General features: G+C 36.7%; 1 protein-coding gene across 2 annotated transcripts in view; it reads right to left on the bottom strand.

The window, feature by feature from the left end:
• LOC106469759 (importin subunit alpha-6-like) overlaps nt 1–15,406 on the bottom strand; it is a 31,877-nt gene extending 16,471 nt beyond the window's left edge. Inside the window, exons 1-3 of one of the 2 annotated variants that reach the window (XM_013930268.2) lie at nt 15,144–15,404; nt 7,319–7,413; nt 2,249–2,355 (exon numbers count right to left, since the gene is read on the bottom strand). In XM_013930268.2, the coding sequence (XP_013785722.1) occupies nt 2,249–2,355; nt 7,319–7,413; nt 15,144–15,192 (251 nt within the window). In that variant the 5' untranslated portion in view covers nt 15,193–15,404. Of the gene's footprint in view, nt 1–2,248; nt 2,356–7,318; nt 7,414–15,143 lie in introns of both variants that reach the window. The other variant, XM_022398316.1, reaches the window with a different exon arrangement.
• Nucleotides 15,407–17,367: the final 1,961 nt, after the last annotated feature.

Genomic DNA, 17,367 nt, shown 5'->3' on the forward strand with positions numbered 1-17,367 from the left:
AGGTTATGTGTGGGTGTGCATGGTCTGAACTAGATGTGAAAGGTTACTCTGGAATGGTACATTTATAAGAACACAACCATTTGTCTAGCTTATGTGTGGGTGTGCATGGTCTGAACTAGATGTGAAAGGTTACTCTGGAATGGTACATTTATAAGAACACAACCATTTGTCTAGCTTATGTGTGGGTGTGCATGGTCTGAACTAGATGTGAAAGGTTACTCTGGAATGGTACATTTATAAGAACACAACCATATGTCTAGGTTATGTGTGGGTGTGCATGGTCTGAACTATATGTGAAAGGTTACTCTTGAGTGTTACATTTATAAGAACACAACCATATGTCTAGGTTATGTGTGGGTGTGTATGGCCTGAACTAGATGTGAAAGGTTACTCTTATAAATGTACCATTCCAGAAAACTACCAGGTGTCAATGTTATACACGTATTTGTATGATCGGAACTAGATGTGAAAGGTTACTCTAGAATGGTACATTTATAAGAACACGACCAGGTGTCAATGTTATACATGTATTTGTATGATCGGAACCAGATGTGAAAGGTTACTCTAGAATGGTACATTTATAAGAACACAACCATATGTCTAGGTTATGCGTGGGTGTGCATGGTCTGAACTAAGTGAATGAATCATGTAACTGTATTCATATATTTTTCATATTCTTACTGTTAACAGTAAGTCAATATCATTAGTCAATTAAACAAAGTATGTTTTTCATTAAAGAAACTAAGGATTACTGTAATCTGTTTCATCAGGATTTATTCTGCACAGGCAAGTTCCATGACGAGTTTGAGATTTTGTTTTTAGAATAAGTTCAATATTTTCAGTTACTGAGTAGGAAATAATATTTAGTATCTTTAAATTACAAATTTTTCAGATACTTATTAGCTTAAATGGACAACAACAAAAGAAGTTGAGAGAGAAAAGTTGAATCAGCCAACACAACATGCAACATCATCAAGAAAATAAGAAATACACAAGCAGAGTTCATAAGCTTTGTGACGATGAAGGAAGAGATGAGGACATAATAACAACCGGCAAAATAAAAGCAAAGAGAAGCATAGAAAGGCAAAGAATAAAAATGTTTTGTTGGTTCACAAAACTGTTAGGAACAGTGAATAACAACAAAGAATTGTTGAAGAACACCAGGGGATCAAGGGGAATGGGGAAGTTGGGATCATAAATGACACTGGAGAAGAAAAATTAGCTTAGCTCCTGCAGACCATTCAAAAGAAGATATAACAGCATGTTACAATATTTCACATTAATGGTTTTGCATTAAAAATGTGTATTAGTTGAAATCAGTTAATAAAACAATTCTCCAAAGCTTTCTATAACTTCAGAAAAAATTAGTTTTTCCAAAATCTTTCAACACCTGGAATGTTAAAACTAAATTACAAGACTCTACACATATTTACAAACATTGCCGTACCCAGGCAACAGAAAATGTGTAAGTGGACTGACCAATGAGATCAAAAGGAGAAAAAGGGGTAACTATCTAAATAGATCACGTGGAACTTTCAGGATAATAAGTAAGTAGTGACTAGGATATTTACTACTCTGTGTTTCAAGTGAATATATTCTTCTGGGTCTGTAAAACAGCAGCATAATGCTGAACATGTTGTAAGATGAAACAAAAAGTTGCGATGTACGAAGAAGAATTTGAAACACTTTAGTAGTTATAGAGCAGATTTATCATTAGAGGTCATAACTGAAATACATAATTTTGCTATTTTTTCTGGTCATATAATACAGACAAAATACTAGTTAAGTTTTACTGAATTAGTTAGAACATTGAAGAACAACATACGATACCACCAAACATCAAGCCCTATCTTTTTCACCAACCTGTAACAAACATAATAGGATGTAATTCAAACTTTGCTTCTACTATATTTTTATTACGTTGTATTTACAGAGTTTGCCTTTTCTCCTTAAATTTAATTTCCATGAACTTTATATCCCATAGGTTGTGTATAAAATTTAAATTACATTATCATATAACTCAATCACACAAATCATAATAGTTAGATTATTTCTAGGGCAAGTGACTAACCTACAGTTTGCATAATCTATGTCCGTGCAATTTCAAAGCTTTAAGTAATCATCCTCTGACCAAGATGGTACTCAATACTTAATGAATAATTTCTTAATGTCATAAAAACAAAGTATACTTTATAGGTACAAACTAGTTTCAAAAACACCAAAGAATTATAAAACAAGATAACCTAACCTTAAGAAAACTTGAATAAAATCATCTCCTTTGACCACTGTTCTCTTTATCTGTTGAATTAGTGTAACACTCTGGCTCTTCTTGAAGTGCAGACAAACTTCTTTTAACTATGAAAAATAAAATGTAATTACAAATACAAAATTTCAATTTTTATCATAGTCATCTTAAAATATAATATTTGTAGCATAAGCATAGGAACCAGAAAAGCTGGATGATAGAAAGGCTAAAGGTCTGGTTTCCAAAATCAAAATTTTCCCACTTTTTCCTACATTCTGATAGGACAAGTGCAGTGTAAAAACTAGGAAGTGTTTCAGATGGTTTACTTCTTTCTTAGATTTAAAAATAAAAACCATTGCTCTTTCCTTCATTTGGTATATCTGGATTTTCAAAAAGTATTATGATTTGACAAGATGTCACAGGAATGGTTTTTTGAAAACATTATCAGTATGGTTTGGGGAGATAAGTTTGCTTGTTGGACAAAAAAAAGAAAAGAAAATAGCTGGAGGAAAGGCAGCAGAGAGTTATAACTCGAGTTGGGTCAAACATAATAAACACAGAGAGAATTAAAATTGAGAAAATCCAACATGTAATGTCATAAAAGCAAGAAAATTTTACATAAACAAACAGGACATGATACTACACTACAATGTGTTCTGATCGTAAATGTATGTAAAAGCTTTACAATTGACCAATGTTCTCAAATGGATAACTTTTTAAATGCTGTTATACTATAAAGGTAAATTAATAGAACTATACAGATTTATTTACACATGGTTTTCACAAATAGTTGTACACTTTTTTTTTAATTTAAAATGTTCTAACATTTAAATGAAAACAAAAAAGACATCTGGTAAAGTAGATATTGATCAAAAACCTTCAAGTTCTATTCCATATTGCAAAGTTTTATGTCAACCAAAATTCAGGATTTTGTCAAAAGGTTGAATGTCCTGCAGAAAAATCTAAACCATTCTGTGGAAAGAATGTGTATTGTTCTTGTGCAATGTCAATGAGACTATGTACAGGAACCATCAAATTATGCAACTTAATAATAACAATCAGATAAAGGGCACAGAATCTCCATGCAATCTAAGAGGATCACTGTAGAATCTAGCATAATTAGGGGCACTGATGTCTCAATAAGAATCACTTGACTCATATCTAGATATGCCAGAGAACTTTTCCCCATAGATGGAAGTTGATTATATTACTGAAATGATTTTTCCAGTAAGATGGCATATAACCACATTTTGTATTTTGTGTTTGTGAGATATGGAACAATGTCCTACTGAAGTGCTAGACTGGCTATGGAGGACCATTATATCAATTCACATACTCCAGATAAAGCCACCAAACTTTCATGAGTAGGGACACTTAAAGCCTACAGATTAAACCTTGTGTCCTGCTCAATGTGAAATCTAACACACATCGTAAAAGAGACAGATTTAACATAATTTGAAAACATGTGCTCTTAAAAATATGTAAAAATGACAAAAGTGACTGTTCAAGAGCAAATATGTCAACAGAGGTCATGTTGAGGCAGTATAAACCTAAGGGTGTGTTGACCAACATGTATATTGCAACATGTTTTATTTTTTTGGTTTAAAAGATATTTCAATGTAGAATGTAAAGTTAACATTTTCCTCCTATCACAAAAAGCTTATTCGACTTGTACTGTCCTCTATCGGTGCAAATTTACCCTCAACACTAGCTTTGATACTAACATGCAAATGATTATGCAGCAACCCCCCACCAATAGGAGTGCGACACTACTCCTATCGTAACTAGCATCCTCTCTAATCCTGCAACTGTTAACCACTTCGAGATTGGTCAGATCACACCAAACCACATCAAAAGTGGGAAGGAAAGGTGGGAAATGTGAGAGGAGGTAAGTAGCTATCGGAAATACATTTTCAGTTTAGGAAAATGTTAAGTTCTGATACGATATCTTACCTTCTCTCACAAAAAGCTTGAATCCCACAATGAACTGGTGAAGGGCCAGTGAGAAGATTATCCCCCTTTAGGAAGCAGCCAAAGGAAAACCATGGGGTGTTAGAAAAAATTAAAAACAACACACCCAGGGGAGGCTGCACTACTTCTGAGCCAGGTATACTCTTTGCCAAAAAGAGTGGAAACATTGAAGGACCCAAAGAAAATAATTATAGAAACAATGGGACCCCATGGTGTAGAGTGGTTAGGACATGACAGACCATAGATGGGAGTACAACCTCAACCAACACCTGGTAGCATCTGGAATTGTACATTATGTTTGCAGTAGGAAGAGGGTCCTCGAGCATAAAGAAATGACCAGGAAAGAGGATAATGTAGGAACTAAGAAAACAAAAATATGGCGAATATCAAATGCAAACACATCAGAACAATAATGTTTACACACTTACAAGAGCAGATACAGGGTCCTTCAAGAATAAGTGATTTAAAGTACATAAAGACAAAAGGTCCAATGGAGGATGGGAAAGAACATGGAGGACCAAATACAGGTGCTAATTTTGAAGGGAAGCAGAGCAAGGAGTACAGAAAAAATGAAAGAAATTAAACAACATGGATAAGACTGCCAATTGGGAAACACAAGCAAAGTCAGTAAACCAAAAAGTGGTATTAACACCACCCTATAGCTCACAACAGAGGAAACCAAAAAGCCCCATTAAAAAAACAAAGGTAAAAAAAAGATTGTATGTGAGGAACCTTAGGATGGGAAGGACTATCATCCCTTAGGACAGACCAGAAATGGTATGTGTACTCCGTATATAGGTAAACCACCATGGAGGAAGAAAGAACAGGATCAAAAACAAAAGAACCTACAAATGAAAATCAGACCATTCAGGCGAGGGACCGGACAAAGCCACATGTGAAGACAGAGTGAAGGTACAGACAGATGATGCATGCTGGAGTGTGGCTGTGTCAGAAATAAAGGAAGATAAAGGGAGGCGACACCAAAAACCGGTGCAGCAGTGGAAATCCTATGCAAGCCAGCCAATATATAACCAGCAGCAGAACACTACACTGAGTGGTCTGAAGTACGACAAGGACATGTGGAAAGAGACAAATAGGAGGATATGCATATAGGTACCAACCCTACCAATCCCAACTGATAACACTGACTGCTCCTGTCAGAGGATGAAGAACAAGGGACCCAAAGTTGGGGAAGTGGTGTATTGAGAAAATGGCAAAAAATGTCCAACTCACGGACACCTCACAGAGCACACAAAACCCCAAAAATGCGTAGATCCAAATCCCACACCACAGGGAAAATCTTGTCAGGACAGGATAATGGATCTCTAACCAGATTCAGGGCACATAGATTATGACATGGCAACTAAGTGATGGGAATGGCAATGGGCCCAACATAGAAGATTCAATGCCAAGTGATGTATGAGACTACCATAGAAATGTTGGAGTGAACCATCACCAACTAACCTTTAGGAAACTGCAGTAAGTGAAGAAAAGCCCAACGAATACCAAGAAGTTTCTGAACTGATATGGGTAGAGGGTTCACAAAGAGATCATAGTCTCAAAACCTCCTGATGTCGAGATACACCCCCAATTGAAAAAAAAAGCACCCATAAAAGATGCCATACCGGACGAGGAGGAGGAAGAGGAACATCTGTGGTAACATTGTTCCGATCCAACCACCAGTTGAATTCAGTCTGTAAGGGAGAGGGAAGAGGGGTTAGCTAAGGGATCTCAAACAAGGTTCCATTGGTCTATCAAAATCCACTGACGATGATGCATGATGGCATGTCCAAGAGGAATAAGGGCTTTGAGAGAAGCCCATGTCCCCAAAAGAGAGAGAACCTCTTGTGCAGTTGGAGAAGGAGAAGTTGAGATGCTGCATACAAGACATGAGGCATTCCATAGCTCACAACAGAATTGCAGCAGGTAGAGCCTGACAGAAAAGGGGTTTGAAAATTACTCCAAGATGAACCCAAAAATGTGTGGGTGTAAGGACAAGTTGCCAACCCACCTGGAAAAGAAACTGAGGATGTAGGACTGAATAGTCTTATGAGGAGGCAAGAAGCAACCATACATCCATAGAACAGTGGAAATGAAGGCCCTCTGGAATGAATCATGTAGAAAAAAATAGGAACACAAGGAAATGGGAAGGAAAACGGGGAAGAATGAAAGTAGAGGATCAGACTTATTGAAACGACTTTAATAACCCATTGTTTGACTGCCAAGGACCTCCAAACATGCACAAATTAAAGAAGTATGGCCCCCACCAGCCCTGACACAAAATGGGTGGTCTGAATAAGACAAATATAGGAAAAAGTAATTGAATTATCATGGTCCAATCCCCAATATGAGAGAAGCAACACTAATGCTGTGACTCCTAATAAGGGAAGTTGAAATGAGGAAAATTGAAAGTATGATCAACAGACGTACATGGGGATCACAAGGCATACTGACTCCTCAAATGCAAATGCTTCTCCAAAATCATTCACATGAACCCCAGTATCCAGGGAAAGAGGAAACACTAAAAAATGACACAAAGGCTATTCCTGGGGAAGACCAGAGGTGGAACATAGGAAATGGAAGATAAGGACAGAACATCACATACCTGAATAATAAAATCCACCAAAGGGGAAGGAAGTCTGGGCAAATCCCCCAAAATGACACGTGACTGAGAGGCATATTCAGGAGGAGGGAAAACCAAAGTAGAAAAATTAAGAAAGTGAAAACTTGTGGATAAGTGAATCAAATCACAAGAGAAAAAAAATGTTAATTCAATAAGACTGCCAATCGAGAAATGTTTAACAGCTGCAAGATTAAAGAGAGTGCTAGTTACAATAGGGGTGGTGTCACACTCCTATTGGTGGATAGTTGCTCCTTAATCATTTACATGTTACTATGCAGAAATAAGTGGGAGTATCAAGGCTGGTGGAGGTAAGATATCATATTGGAATAACCATTTGTATTCACCCTGCTTTATAATGTATAAAGCAGTTTAAAGGTCATTGAAAATACTTGACAGCAAGTAACATACGTTTTTTATTGAAGATAACTTTACACACAATTCTTAGTTTTTCATTAGCTTGGCTACATACATGTTCATACCTTAGTCAATGATATGTCTTCTTCTTGTACTTCTTCCTCAGCAAGCGTAGCTCGTTTTTTACCCAAGATATTCCACTTCTGGTCATTTCGAGCATCTGGAAGAATAAAGATATGTTAACAAAGAAAACCTAATTCTGTCAGTATAGTACGTGAAAGAACAACTCTCACAGCATGCAAATCAAAACTCCACCACAAAAAGAACTTTATTTTACAATATGTGACGATGATGATTTATTTGAAGTTAAAAGGGTTTGAATATTTGAGGGTTGTAGCATAGGAATATTGAAACATGAACTAGTAATCTTTCATGAAAACTTAACCAATGCTCTCAGAAGTTCAGATACTTGCAAGTTACAATGCAACTAGAATAGATACATACAAGGCACTAAACTATCAATCAGCTCACAGCTAAGGTATACTGTTGAAAAAATGAAATATGTCACACACAGTAAACATCAGCATAAAGTACACTTTTTTATGAGGAGACATTGAACCAAGTTATTTGGTTATGGATGATACCAAAAACCAGTAATGTATTGTTACGTATCTGGTCGTTTGTTAATTTCTGGTATAAATTCTTTCCGAGGAACTTCAGCAATACAAGTCCGTTCTTAATTAAAATGAGTTTATTCTTTCTCAATACAACTTTGTAATACACAGAATTTCCACAGTCACTTTAAACTTAACAACCTTTATAACACAAACTATAAATCACAGTGGTTCACACATTTACTTACGGTGCCTACTGACTCAATGATCTCTATCTTCAATCTATCTGCCTCTCTATTCTTTATTTGCCAGAGGGCATCCCAAACAAATTAGGAAATTCATGATCATTCGGGAAACTCCTCGCACATGCCACCAGTGCCAATGCACCAGCAGCGTCACATGACTTCTGCTGTCGTAACACCACGTATCAAAATCACTGTGATATTAAAACTATCTAGATTAAAAATTCCCTCATATAACAAAAAAACAAACAAACTCAAACCATGCATATTTCAAAAAGTACTCAAATTTTGAAATTGTAAGTTTAGCAGGTTACCATATCTTTCCACCACTTTTCAAATTTTTTTAACAACTTGGCCGAGAAAATAGGTAGTTCTATAAGTTTCACCTCAAAAAATTATTGTTCTAACTTATTTACATTCATAAACTTTCTCTTTTAATAATAACTGATTAGTGTATGTATTATGAGTAACTATAAAGTATTTCATTTTTTGAAGACATTTCATTATAAAGTATCTTATTACTATACTGCTCAGCTGAATGATTTAGTACTTGAAAAGTCCAAACTACAAAATAAATTTGAAGAAATATTTACTAAAAAATATCATTAAGAGTTGTTTTATAGCACATTAGTGATGGTCCTTTTGTATGTTTCTTCTCAAAGGCTTAGCCTACATTGGTGTGGCTGCAAGTTATCTAGTCATTCAGACTCTATATATAAACTAACCACGAAAGGATCCTCTTTACTGTATTCGTTAATCACAAATAGTCCGTTTGACTTCTGCCCACTAAGATCCACACAGTCAATGTAATTTAGTTACTGATTCTGTTTTACTGCATACTATTTCTGTATTTTACTTCATTATTTGGATTACCTATAGCCTCTAGTATCCTATTATCCAACTTGGAATTTTCGTTATGTTTCTTTTTGGAAGACAACCCATCTTTTTTTTAAAATATTTTCTTCTTAGAGATGACATTCCACCCATCTTGTTTTACTATCCCATTCCTATTCATCTTATCTACATCTACATTGCTTTTGCTACCACAATCTTCACTCATTATATTTTATGAAATTTCAATGATGATGCCGTTACTTACATTCACTGGATGATTTGTGTGGTGCTTCTCTTTACTCACACTGCCCACCTAACATTAACCCTACCTGAATATATACCTATAGGAGGGTGACACAATCTCCTTGGGAAGTACTCCCCTTGAACACTTTGTGTGAACCAAAAGCTCATTGTTGATGAGGCAAACAGGCGCATCAAAAATGAGAAGGAAGGGTAGGTGGTGATTCTGTGGAGATGTGAGTATACACATGAAACACATTTTTAGATAAGAAAAATTATAACCTCAGACAATGCTCTTCACTAATCTGTAAAAGAACATTTAGTTTGAATTCCACATTGAGAAGACAGTAGAGGGACAGCATTAAGAAAGAAATTAAAAAGAGGAGTTCTTTTCTGACACTAAAGCAACAGAAAGGGAAAACTCATGGAGTGTGTCTTCCTCTCCACTAGAGAAATTGAGATGGTGGAAATCACAGAGAGAAAACTGGAGAGGTGCATAACTGAAACATAAGGTCTCCCACTGACAGACAGTGCAATGGGTTACTATGAATAGTAACAGTAGGAGCTGTCTTGTTTAGTAGTTGTTAAGTTAATTTTTTCTGTATGGATTGGAGGGTAATATATAATGCTGAAGTAGTGTTGCAGAAAAATCCGATCTTAACAATCGGCACTGATTAGGGGCAAATAGGTTTTAATATTTTCTGTTATGTCCTACTTGATTCAGATTTTGGGATACACAAGCTTTCCCTGCGAGACAATGCCAGCTGCTCTGTAGGTTCCTTTGTCTTTTTGTTTCTTTCCTTTCTAAGTTGAAGCTTATATGAGAAGAAATCATCTCTTTAGAACCTCCTGAGAAATTGGAGAATAGTGACCAGAGGGACATGAAACTTAGAGGCTGACAAACCTCAATGTGAAGTAAATAATATGACAAAGATGTCTAGAATCATCCACATTCCTGCTTGCAGTATTTCACCCAGGGCGCAGAAATGGCCAAAAGCAAGATATGAAGAATATGAAAGGATGCGTTATTAAAATAAGGAATATTATCTTTCCATACAAGAACAGACAAGCTGGATGAGTTACTTAATCCATCCAGTTGAAGTGGAAGGAGACAAGTTTCAAGAAAAAAATGTCTTTTTATTGCCTCTCAAAGAAGCTGTGCAAACAACGTAACATTGCAATGCCCACACAGGAAAAAGGAGATGAGTGAGGTCTTTACAGTCATATAGAGAAGAAATGGAAGGAAGGACACTTGGAAAAACAATCCAATCTCTCTCTCTCTTGAGCAGTCTAAGTATTGAAAAGGAAGAAGCACTCTGGAAATAAAATCAACCTGTACATGCAATAAAAAACCATGGGAGGCATCAAAGCCAATAATATCTGAGCAACATCTCCTGAACACATCTTAAGAAGATGATGATACAGAGAACAGGTTGTCAAAGATTCAAATGAAAGTCTTGTGAATGCCCCGAGAACAAAAAAAGAAAAAAAAGAGAGATTCTAATGCAGAAGGATAAATAAGTGTATGGGGAGTGGTTCATATGCCAGAACAAACTATATCCTCTAATGGTCGATGGAATAAAGCAGCCAGGGACATGGTAAGGTGATGGATTTGATGGGAGGAGACTTGGAATAGATGACAATCATCAGGAGACACGAAAGAATATGCCAAGCAAATAAGCTGGCAAATCCAACCCCATAAAAGTAATAGGAGAAATATCATAGGAAAGGGAAGGATTCCAATGAAAGAACAAATGGGAACAGGAACCGTGAAAGGGAGCAGTGTGAGACACGTAAGAGCAGAAAGCCCAGATAGGACATAAGAGGTGATTCAGATATGAACGATAATAAAGGTGAGAAATGGGAGTGAAGGCAAAATTGCCCTCATGTGCAGCCAATGTTTTGGGCAGAAAAGACTGATCCAGGTAGAGGATGATATAACATGCGATAAACATCAAGAGCAAAGAAATCTGAGCATCAACATCCACATGTCAAAATGAGGACAAAAAAAGTTTTTTAAGGAGAGATGATACAAAAAACAGTATGACATAGGTTCGAAGAGAAGAAGTGTAAGGGCATGGAGGAAGACATTTAGGTTCCAATCAGGAAGGGCAGTAGGATGTGGGGGGGGGGATGACAAAGGTGGAAGAAACTAAACAATATGGTGAAAACTAGAAAAGTGAAGACACAGCAAATTCGTGTGAAATGGAAAGTGGCTGAAAAAGCCACACAATAACCAGCAATGGTGGATACCAGAAACCCCTTGTCAAACAGGCAGGTAAGGAAATGTGGGATAGTAGGATGGAATGGAGGAAAACCACAATGATAAAAACCAATGGCAATAAACATATCACTTAAATTGATAAACTGACATGGAAGAAGGGCAAAAAGAATAAAAAATCAAGGAAGCAGAAAGTCTGGTCTATCTGGCAAGGGACTGGATGAAAGCCACACATGAAGATGGAGTGTTCAAATGGAAGGATGTAGCATGCCCAAATGAGGTTGTCTGAGGAGTGTGGGTGAGAGGGAAAGAATAAGAGGAAGTATCAATAGGAGTGGGTAAAGAAGTGGAAACCACAGATGTATGGGCCAAAGTGAAGCCACTAAGAGGACGTGACATGAAGTGGCTTGTATGATAGATAAGATATGAGGAAGAAGTTGGAGGGGGGAAATAGGTATAGAGGTAAAGGCCCCAATCTTGACTGTGGGCATCGACAGCCACATCTGAAGAATGTGGAATTTGGGACCAAAATCTCAGGAGCTTAGAATTCAAGTGGTTGGTTATAGCATTCAGTACTGGGGTACCTAACTGGGAACACAGCCAGCTGAACACCTGTGGGATGAAGGACCATTCCATGGGGAGAATATTCTCGAGGCACAATAAATAATCCACAACCAGATTTAGGGCACCCAGTATATGACATGCAACAAACAAATGTAATGGCTGTGGGCCCAAAACAAAAGGTTCAGTGTGTGGAAACAATGAGACCTCGACCAAGTGCCCCTTGCCGAGTGATTTAGGACCCAATTGTTGAGTTGTCGGAATGGATCATAACTGACTGATTCCCAAGAGACAGAAGGAAGTGAACCAAAGTCTGAGGGGCAGTGAGCAGTTTCAAGAGATTGATATGCAAAGATAACTCATTGACAGACCAACAGCTCAACATCACCTGCATGTCTGCACTCCAACTTGAAAGAGAAGCATCCATGAAAAGATGCACCTTCGGACAAGGAGAAAGAACACTCACTGTGGTGTTGCCTCTGTCCATCCACCAGGTATAGTCCACATGAAGGAAAGGAGGGAAATGGATAAGGACATACAAGTGATTTCGAACAAGGTTCCACTGATCTTGTAAAGCCCACTGAAGAGGATGCATGTGGGGTCATCCAAGGGGAAAGAGGGCCTCCAAAAAAATATAAATCCTCAAAAGAGATAGAACCTCTCATGCAGTTGGAAAAGGAGAGGAGGAAACAGTCCAAACCAGAAGTTCCATAGATCTTAGGCAAAGAGGAGAAGGGTGAGCCTAGCTGAGAGGGGAATTGAAGAATACCCCAAGATGAACAAGATGTTAAGTGGGAGAGAGGAAGGACTTCACCTTGAACGGCCAACCTACCTGTGCAGCTTCTTGAAGAAGAAATTGAGTGTGATGGGAAGAGGTGATATGTGAACGAGCTAGAAACAGCCAGTTGTCAATATAATGGTGGAAACAAAGTATACTTAACAAGAGTCCTCCACTAGGCAAGTCTAGATCATCATCTTCTCAACTGCAAGCAGCTAAAGGTTCAAATACATTGAGACTGTGAGTATCTGAATATTAACTGTATCTACCTCTATAGTTCTAACCATACACACCTGTTAATATCCAGCACTCCCAACACAGCTGTATTTCAATATTTCAGTAAATCATTTAGAAGTAGCAATTAATTGTGTATAACTAGATTTTTTGTAAATCTGTAGTAATTAACAGTGTCATTATTTATGAATTAGGGAATTTTGGTATAAGTTTATCTGCAGTTAAATTTATATGCTGTAAAGTAGTTTTAATGGTACTAGTTAGATACAGCTTTGTGGAAGAGCGCTCTATTAGAGTGGATAAGTAATAGATTAGGAGTAAAAATCATGGAAGCAAAACAGGAAATGGATAGCTGTAGGAGTGATATTAAACAAATTGTTCTGAGAAATAGGTATTCAATAAAACAAAACAGGAAATGGATAGCTGTAAAAGTAATATTAAACCAATTGTTCTGAGAAATAGGTATTCAATAAAACAAAACAGGAAATGGATAACTGTAGGAGTGATATTAAACCAATTGTTCTGAGAAATAGGTATTCAATAAAACAAAACAGGAAATGGATAGCTGTAGGAGTGATATTAAACCAACTGTTCTGAGAAATAGGTATTCAGTAAAACGAAACAGGAAATGGATAGCTGTAGGAGTGATATTAAACAAATTGTTCTGAGAAATAGGTATTCAATAAAACGAAACAGGAAATGGATAGCTGTAGGAGTGATATTAAACAAACTGTTCTGAGAAATAGATATTCAATAAAACGAAACAGGAAATGAGTAGCTGTAGGAGTGATATTAAACAAATTGTTCTGAGAAATAGATATTCAATAAAACGAAACAGGAAATGAGTAGCTGTAGGAGTGATATTAAACAAATTGTTCTGAGAAATAGATATTCAATAAAACAAAACAGGAAATGGATAGCTGTAGGAGTGATATTAAACCAATTGTTCTGAGAAATAGGTATTCAATAAAACAAAACAGGAAATAGATAACTGTAGGAGTGATATTAAACCAATTGTTCTGAGAAATAGGTATTCAACAAAAGGAATAATTTTATAATTAATTAAAAACTCAGAAATGTTCTAAATTAATGTGTAAATTTCATAAATAAATGTATGATTTACTTTACTTAATACTTGTTATGATCTGAGAACACACTCACCTGCAAAATATTTTGGAAAATGTCACATTCATATTACAACTAAAAAGGTGATATAGGTGACTATACAACACCATGTTTCTATGTATATTTAAAATTAAACCTGGCAATGGGAGTGTTGTTTATTTATAAACAACACTCTAGATTGGTTGAGTTTCAGAACTTAACAAAACTTTCTGCCCCTGAAACTTTCTTTACATTTCCAGAAATTTTCCCCCAAGTGATGAAAGAAAAGAATCTCTAGCATAGTAGTGTACACATCAGTCAAACCATCAAGGTAGTGCTCTTTTTTCAAGCAGTAAAGCTAACAGAATTGTAGAATGTGTTTATACACCTACGAATTACAAGTCAAGAGAGGTAATTATTTCTCTATACAAATCACTACTTAGGCCTCACTTGGAATATTGTGTGCAGTTATGATTTGCTTATCTAATAAAGGATATTTGGCTTATTAGAAAGGGGTTAAAATAGGGTTACTATTATGATTTTGGGGATGTAAAGATAATATTATAGTCATAAGTTAAGATCTAATTTATCTGGAGAAAAAAATGGGTAAGAGGAGATCTTATTGAAGTTTACAAAATTATCTGAGAGACTGATAGGATAAAGTTCTCTAATTTATTGTACTATATTCTGAAGACAACTGGACTAGAGAACACAAGTTTCATTTTTGGTAAAAAAAAAAGGCTAGACTCCACTTTTTTATGTCATCAATGATAATACTAATGGTAATACTACTTTGTGATTAACAATACTATTACTAGTGATTGTATTAGTAATACAATAGGGTTTTAATATTACTAACATGTTACTGTCACAGTACTAGTACTACTACTAACATATAAATTATAATTAAAAATCATGTCCTTATCTCCTACACTAGTACAAACGCAAATAATTTGAAAGATACTTCTAACTAATTTCTTAGTGTTACATTTACTCGTATACAAAGCTACAATAGGGACTAACTAGGGTACTGAGACCAAACGCTTGTTACACCAAAGTTATTAAGTCCTTAAAAATTTTCCACTGCTCTACCACTGGTAGTACCAGTACTAATACCATTACCATGTAATTTTTCTCGTAGCTTCTTTCGTATTTCAGGAACACTCTCCATCGGGTTGAGCACTAACTGCTTGACGTTACATATACTATAGTTTATTCTCACCGTCACAGATAATAATACTCGAGAGTAGACTTAACTACACATTCAGGCTCTTTGAATTTACAAAATTTTACGATAAAGAGCCTTTACTACTATTTAACCGAGGTACAAGCTGGTTATCGTTGTAGATATTTTGTTTCGAATTAGATGCTGAATATCTCCTAGTGTCACCTATCGACTTTGAATAAGTGATGTACTAAAAATAAAAAGTATGTAATTTTGTTTTTTTATTTTTAAGAAGTGGGATATCCTATGCCAGGGTCCTTCTTAGAAACCTGTCAATAAGCTGAGTTTTCGTCATCTCAACCATACTTATGAAAATGTAGTCACTAAATCAGTTAGTGTTGGCTGTAAATTGGTCCATCAAGATGCCTAAATTAAGTCTTTGTTATCATCTCAGTTGGCCCCAGCATGGTGATTAGGGCGTTCGACTTGCAATCTGCGTGTGCGAGTTCGAATCCTGTCATCGAATGTGTTCGCTCTTACAGCCGTGTGGACATTATAATGTGCGACAAATCTCACTTTTGGTTGATAAAAGAGTAGCCAAAGATTTGGCGGTGGGCGATATGAGCTAACTGTCTTCTCTCTAGTCTTTCACCTCAAAATTACGGATGGCTAGTGCAGATAGCCCTCGAATAGCTTTGCGCGTAATTCAACAAGCAAATAAACAAAACCATCTCATTAAGGCTGACATTTTGGGATCGGGACTTAGGGGGCCTTGCCTGTCTAGTTTAAATCCTGTTCCCCTCCCCCAATTTTAGTTTCCACATTGAAATTATATATATATATATATATATGTTACGATAGCGGAAGTCAAGTGACGCTGGTACCACGTGTTGAGAGCCTAGAAGATTCTAGAAGAGGCGGTATTATCGTGTATAAGTGCGCTAGACAAAGGAGAGAGAGTGGGGAACCAAGTACAGCAGTTACGGTCGGCGGGTACCGAGGATAGCAGGTACAGAGATCGGAACTATAGTTGCTGACAGGGGGAGATAGAGACGGACAATTGAGTCAAGCGCGGTAGAAAGTGAGTGAATTGTTGTAAACTATAGTGTGTGCAACTGTGAAAATTAAGTGTACTGCAAAGTTGTATTGAGGAAGAATAAACAAGTTTTATTTAAGAAAGGACTTGTATCGTAGAAAAATTAACAAACAAACATACAGAGACGTAACATATATATATTGTTACGTCTCCGTTTGTTAATTAACTTTCCGTAACTTCGTTCCGACGAAACTTTAGCGACACAAGTTCTTTACTTAATAAAACTGGTTTATTCTTTCCGAATACAACTTTACGATACACTTATTTCCAACAATCGCGCTAAAACAAACGCTATATCAACGAACGTCAATAATACTTCTGACTGCAGTTCAATTACTCACTATCTTCACACACACATTACATTATCCTGTCACGTTGTCACCCTCTTTTATATACCCGACTACCCTATATCTAGTAAATACTAGAGCATTTGCCAAGGTACAGGATAGTTCTAGAAACGTGGCGTCACAGTAGTCATGTGACTCGCTGACGCAACACTGTCCCCTCCTTAATATTGTTCGTCCCGAACAATAACCACATATGATAAACCAATAACAATAACTTAATTAAAATGTACAGAATTACAAACACAAAATTACAATTCAACAAAGTATCTTAATTTTACGGGACGTATCGTCTTCCGTACTGGTCTCCGTCTCGTTGGCTTCTGCTTCATGTGGGGTTCATCTGCTTCATCAGTAAATGTACTATCATCGGTAACAGTCACATCAGTGGTAGTAACTTCATCAAGAGCTTCACCGTTTCCCTTCTCAAAACTGAGTAGTGTTTCTTCTTCAATGGTGGCTTCTTCAGGTGGCACGTCTTCAGCAGCGTCATTTGTTCTGTTGTCCACTTCATCCCAACTGAAATGTCCTGGACCGTGATAACGCCAAAGCCTATTGGCATGCACCACTTTTGGCTTACCTCGCCGACAACATTTTATCCGGAAAGTCACGTCTGAGAGACGATTCACTATGTCATATGAGCCTTCCCATGGAGAAGACAACTTAGGAGACTTCCCTTTTGTCCTCCTAGGATTATACAACCATACCTTGTCTCCAGGTACAAACCTGACTTCAGTAGAT

This window comes from Limulus polyphemus, unplaced genomic scaffold, assembly GCF_000517525.1.
Source record: "Limulus polyphemus unplaced genomic scaffold, Limulus_polyphemus-2.1.2 Scaffold3644, whole genome shotgun sequence".
In the NCBI taxonomy this organism is placed as follows: domain Eukaryota; kingdom Metazoa; phylum Arthropoda; class Merostomata; order Xiphosura; family Limulidae; genus Limulus; species Limulus polyphemus.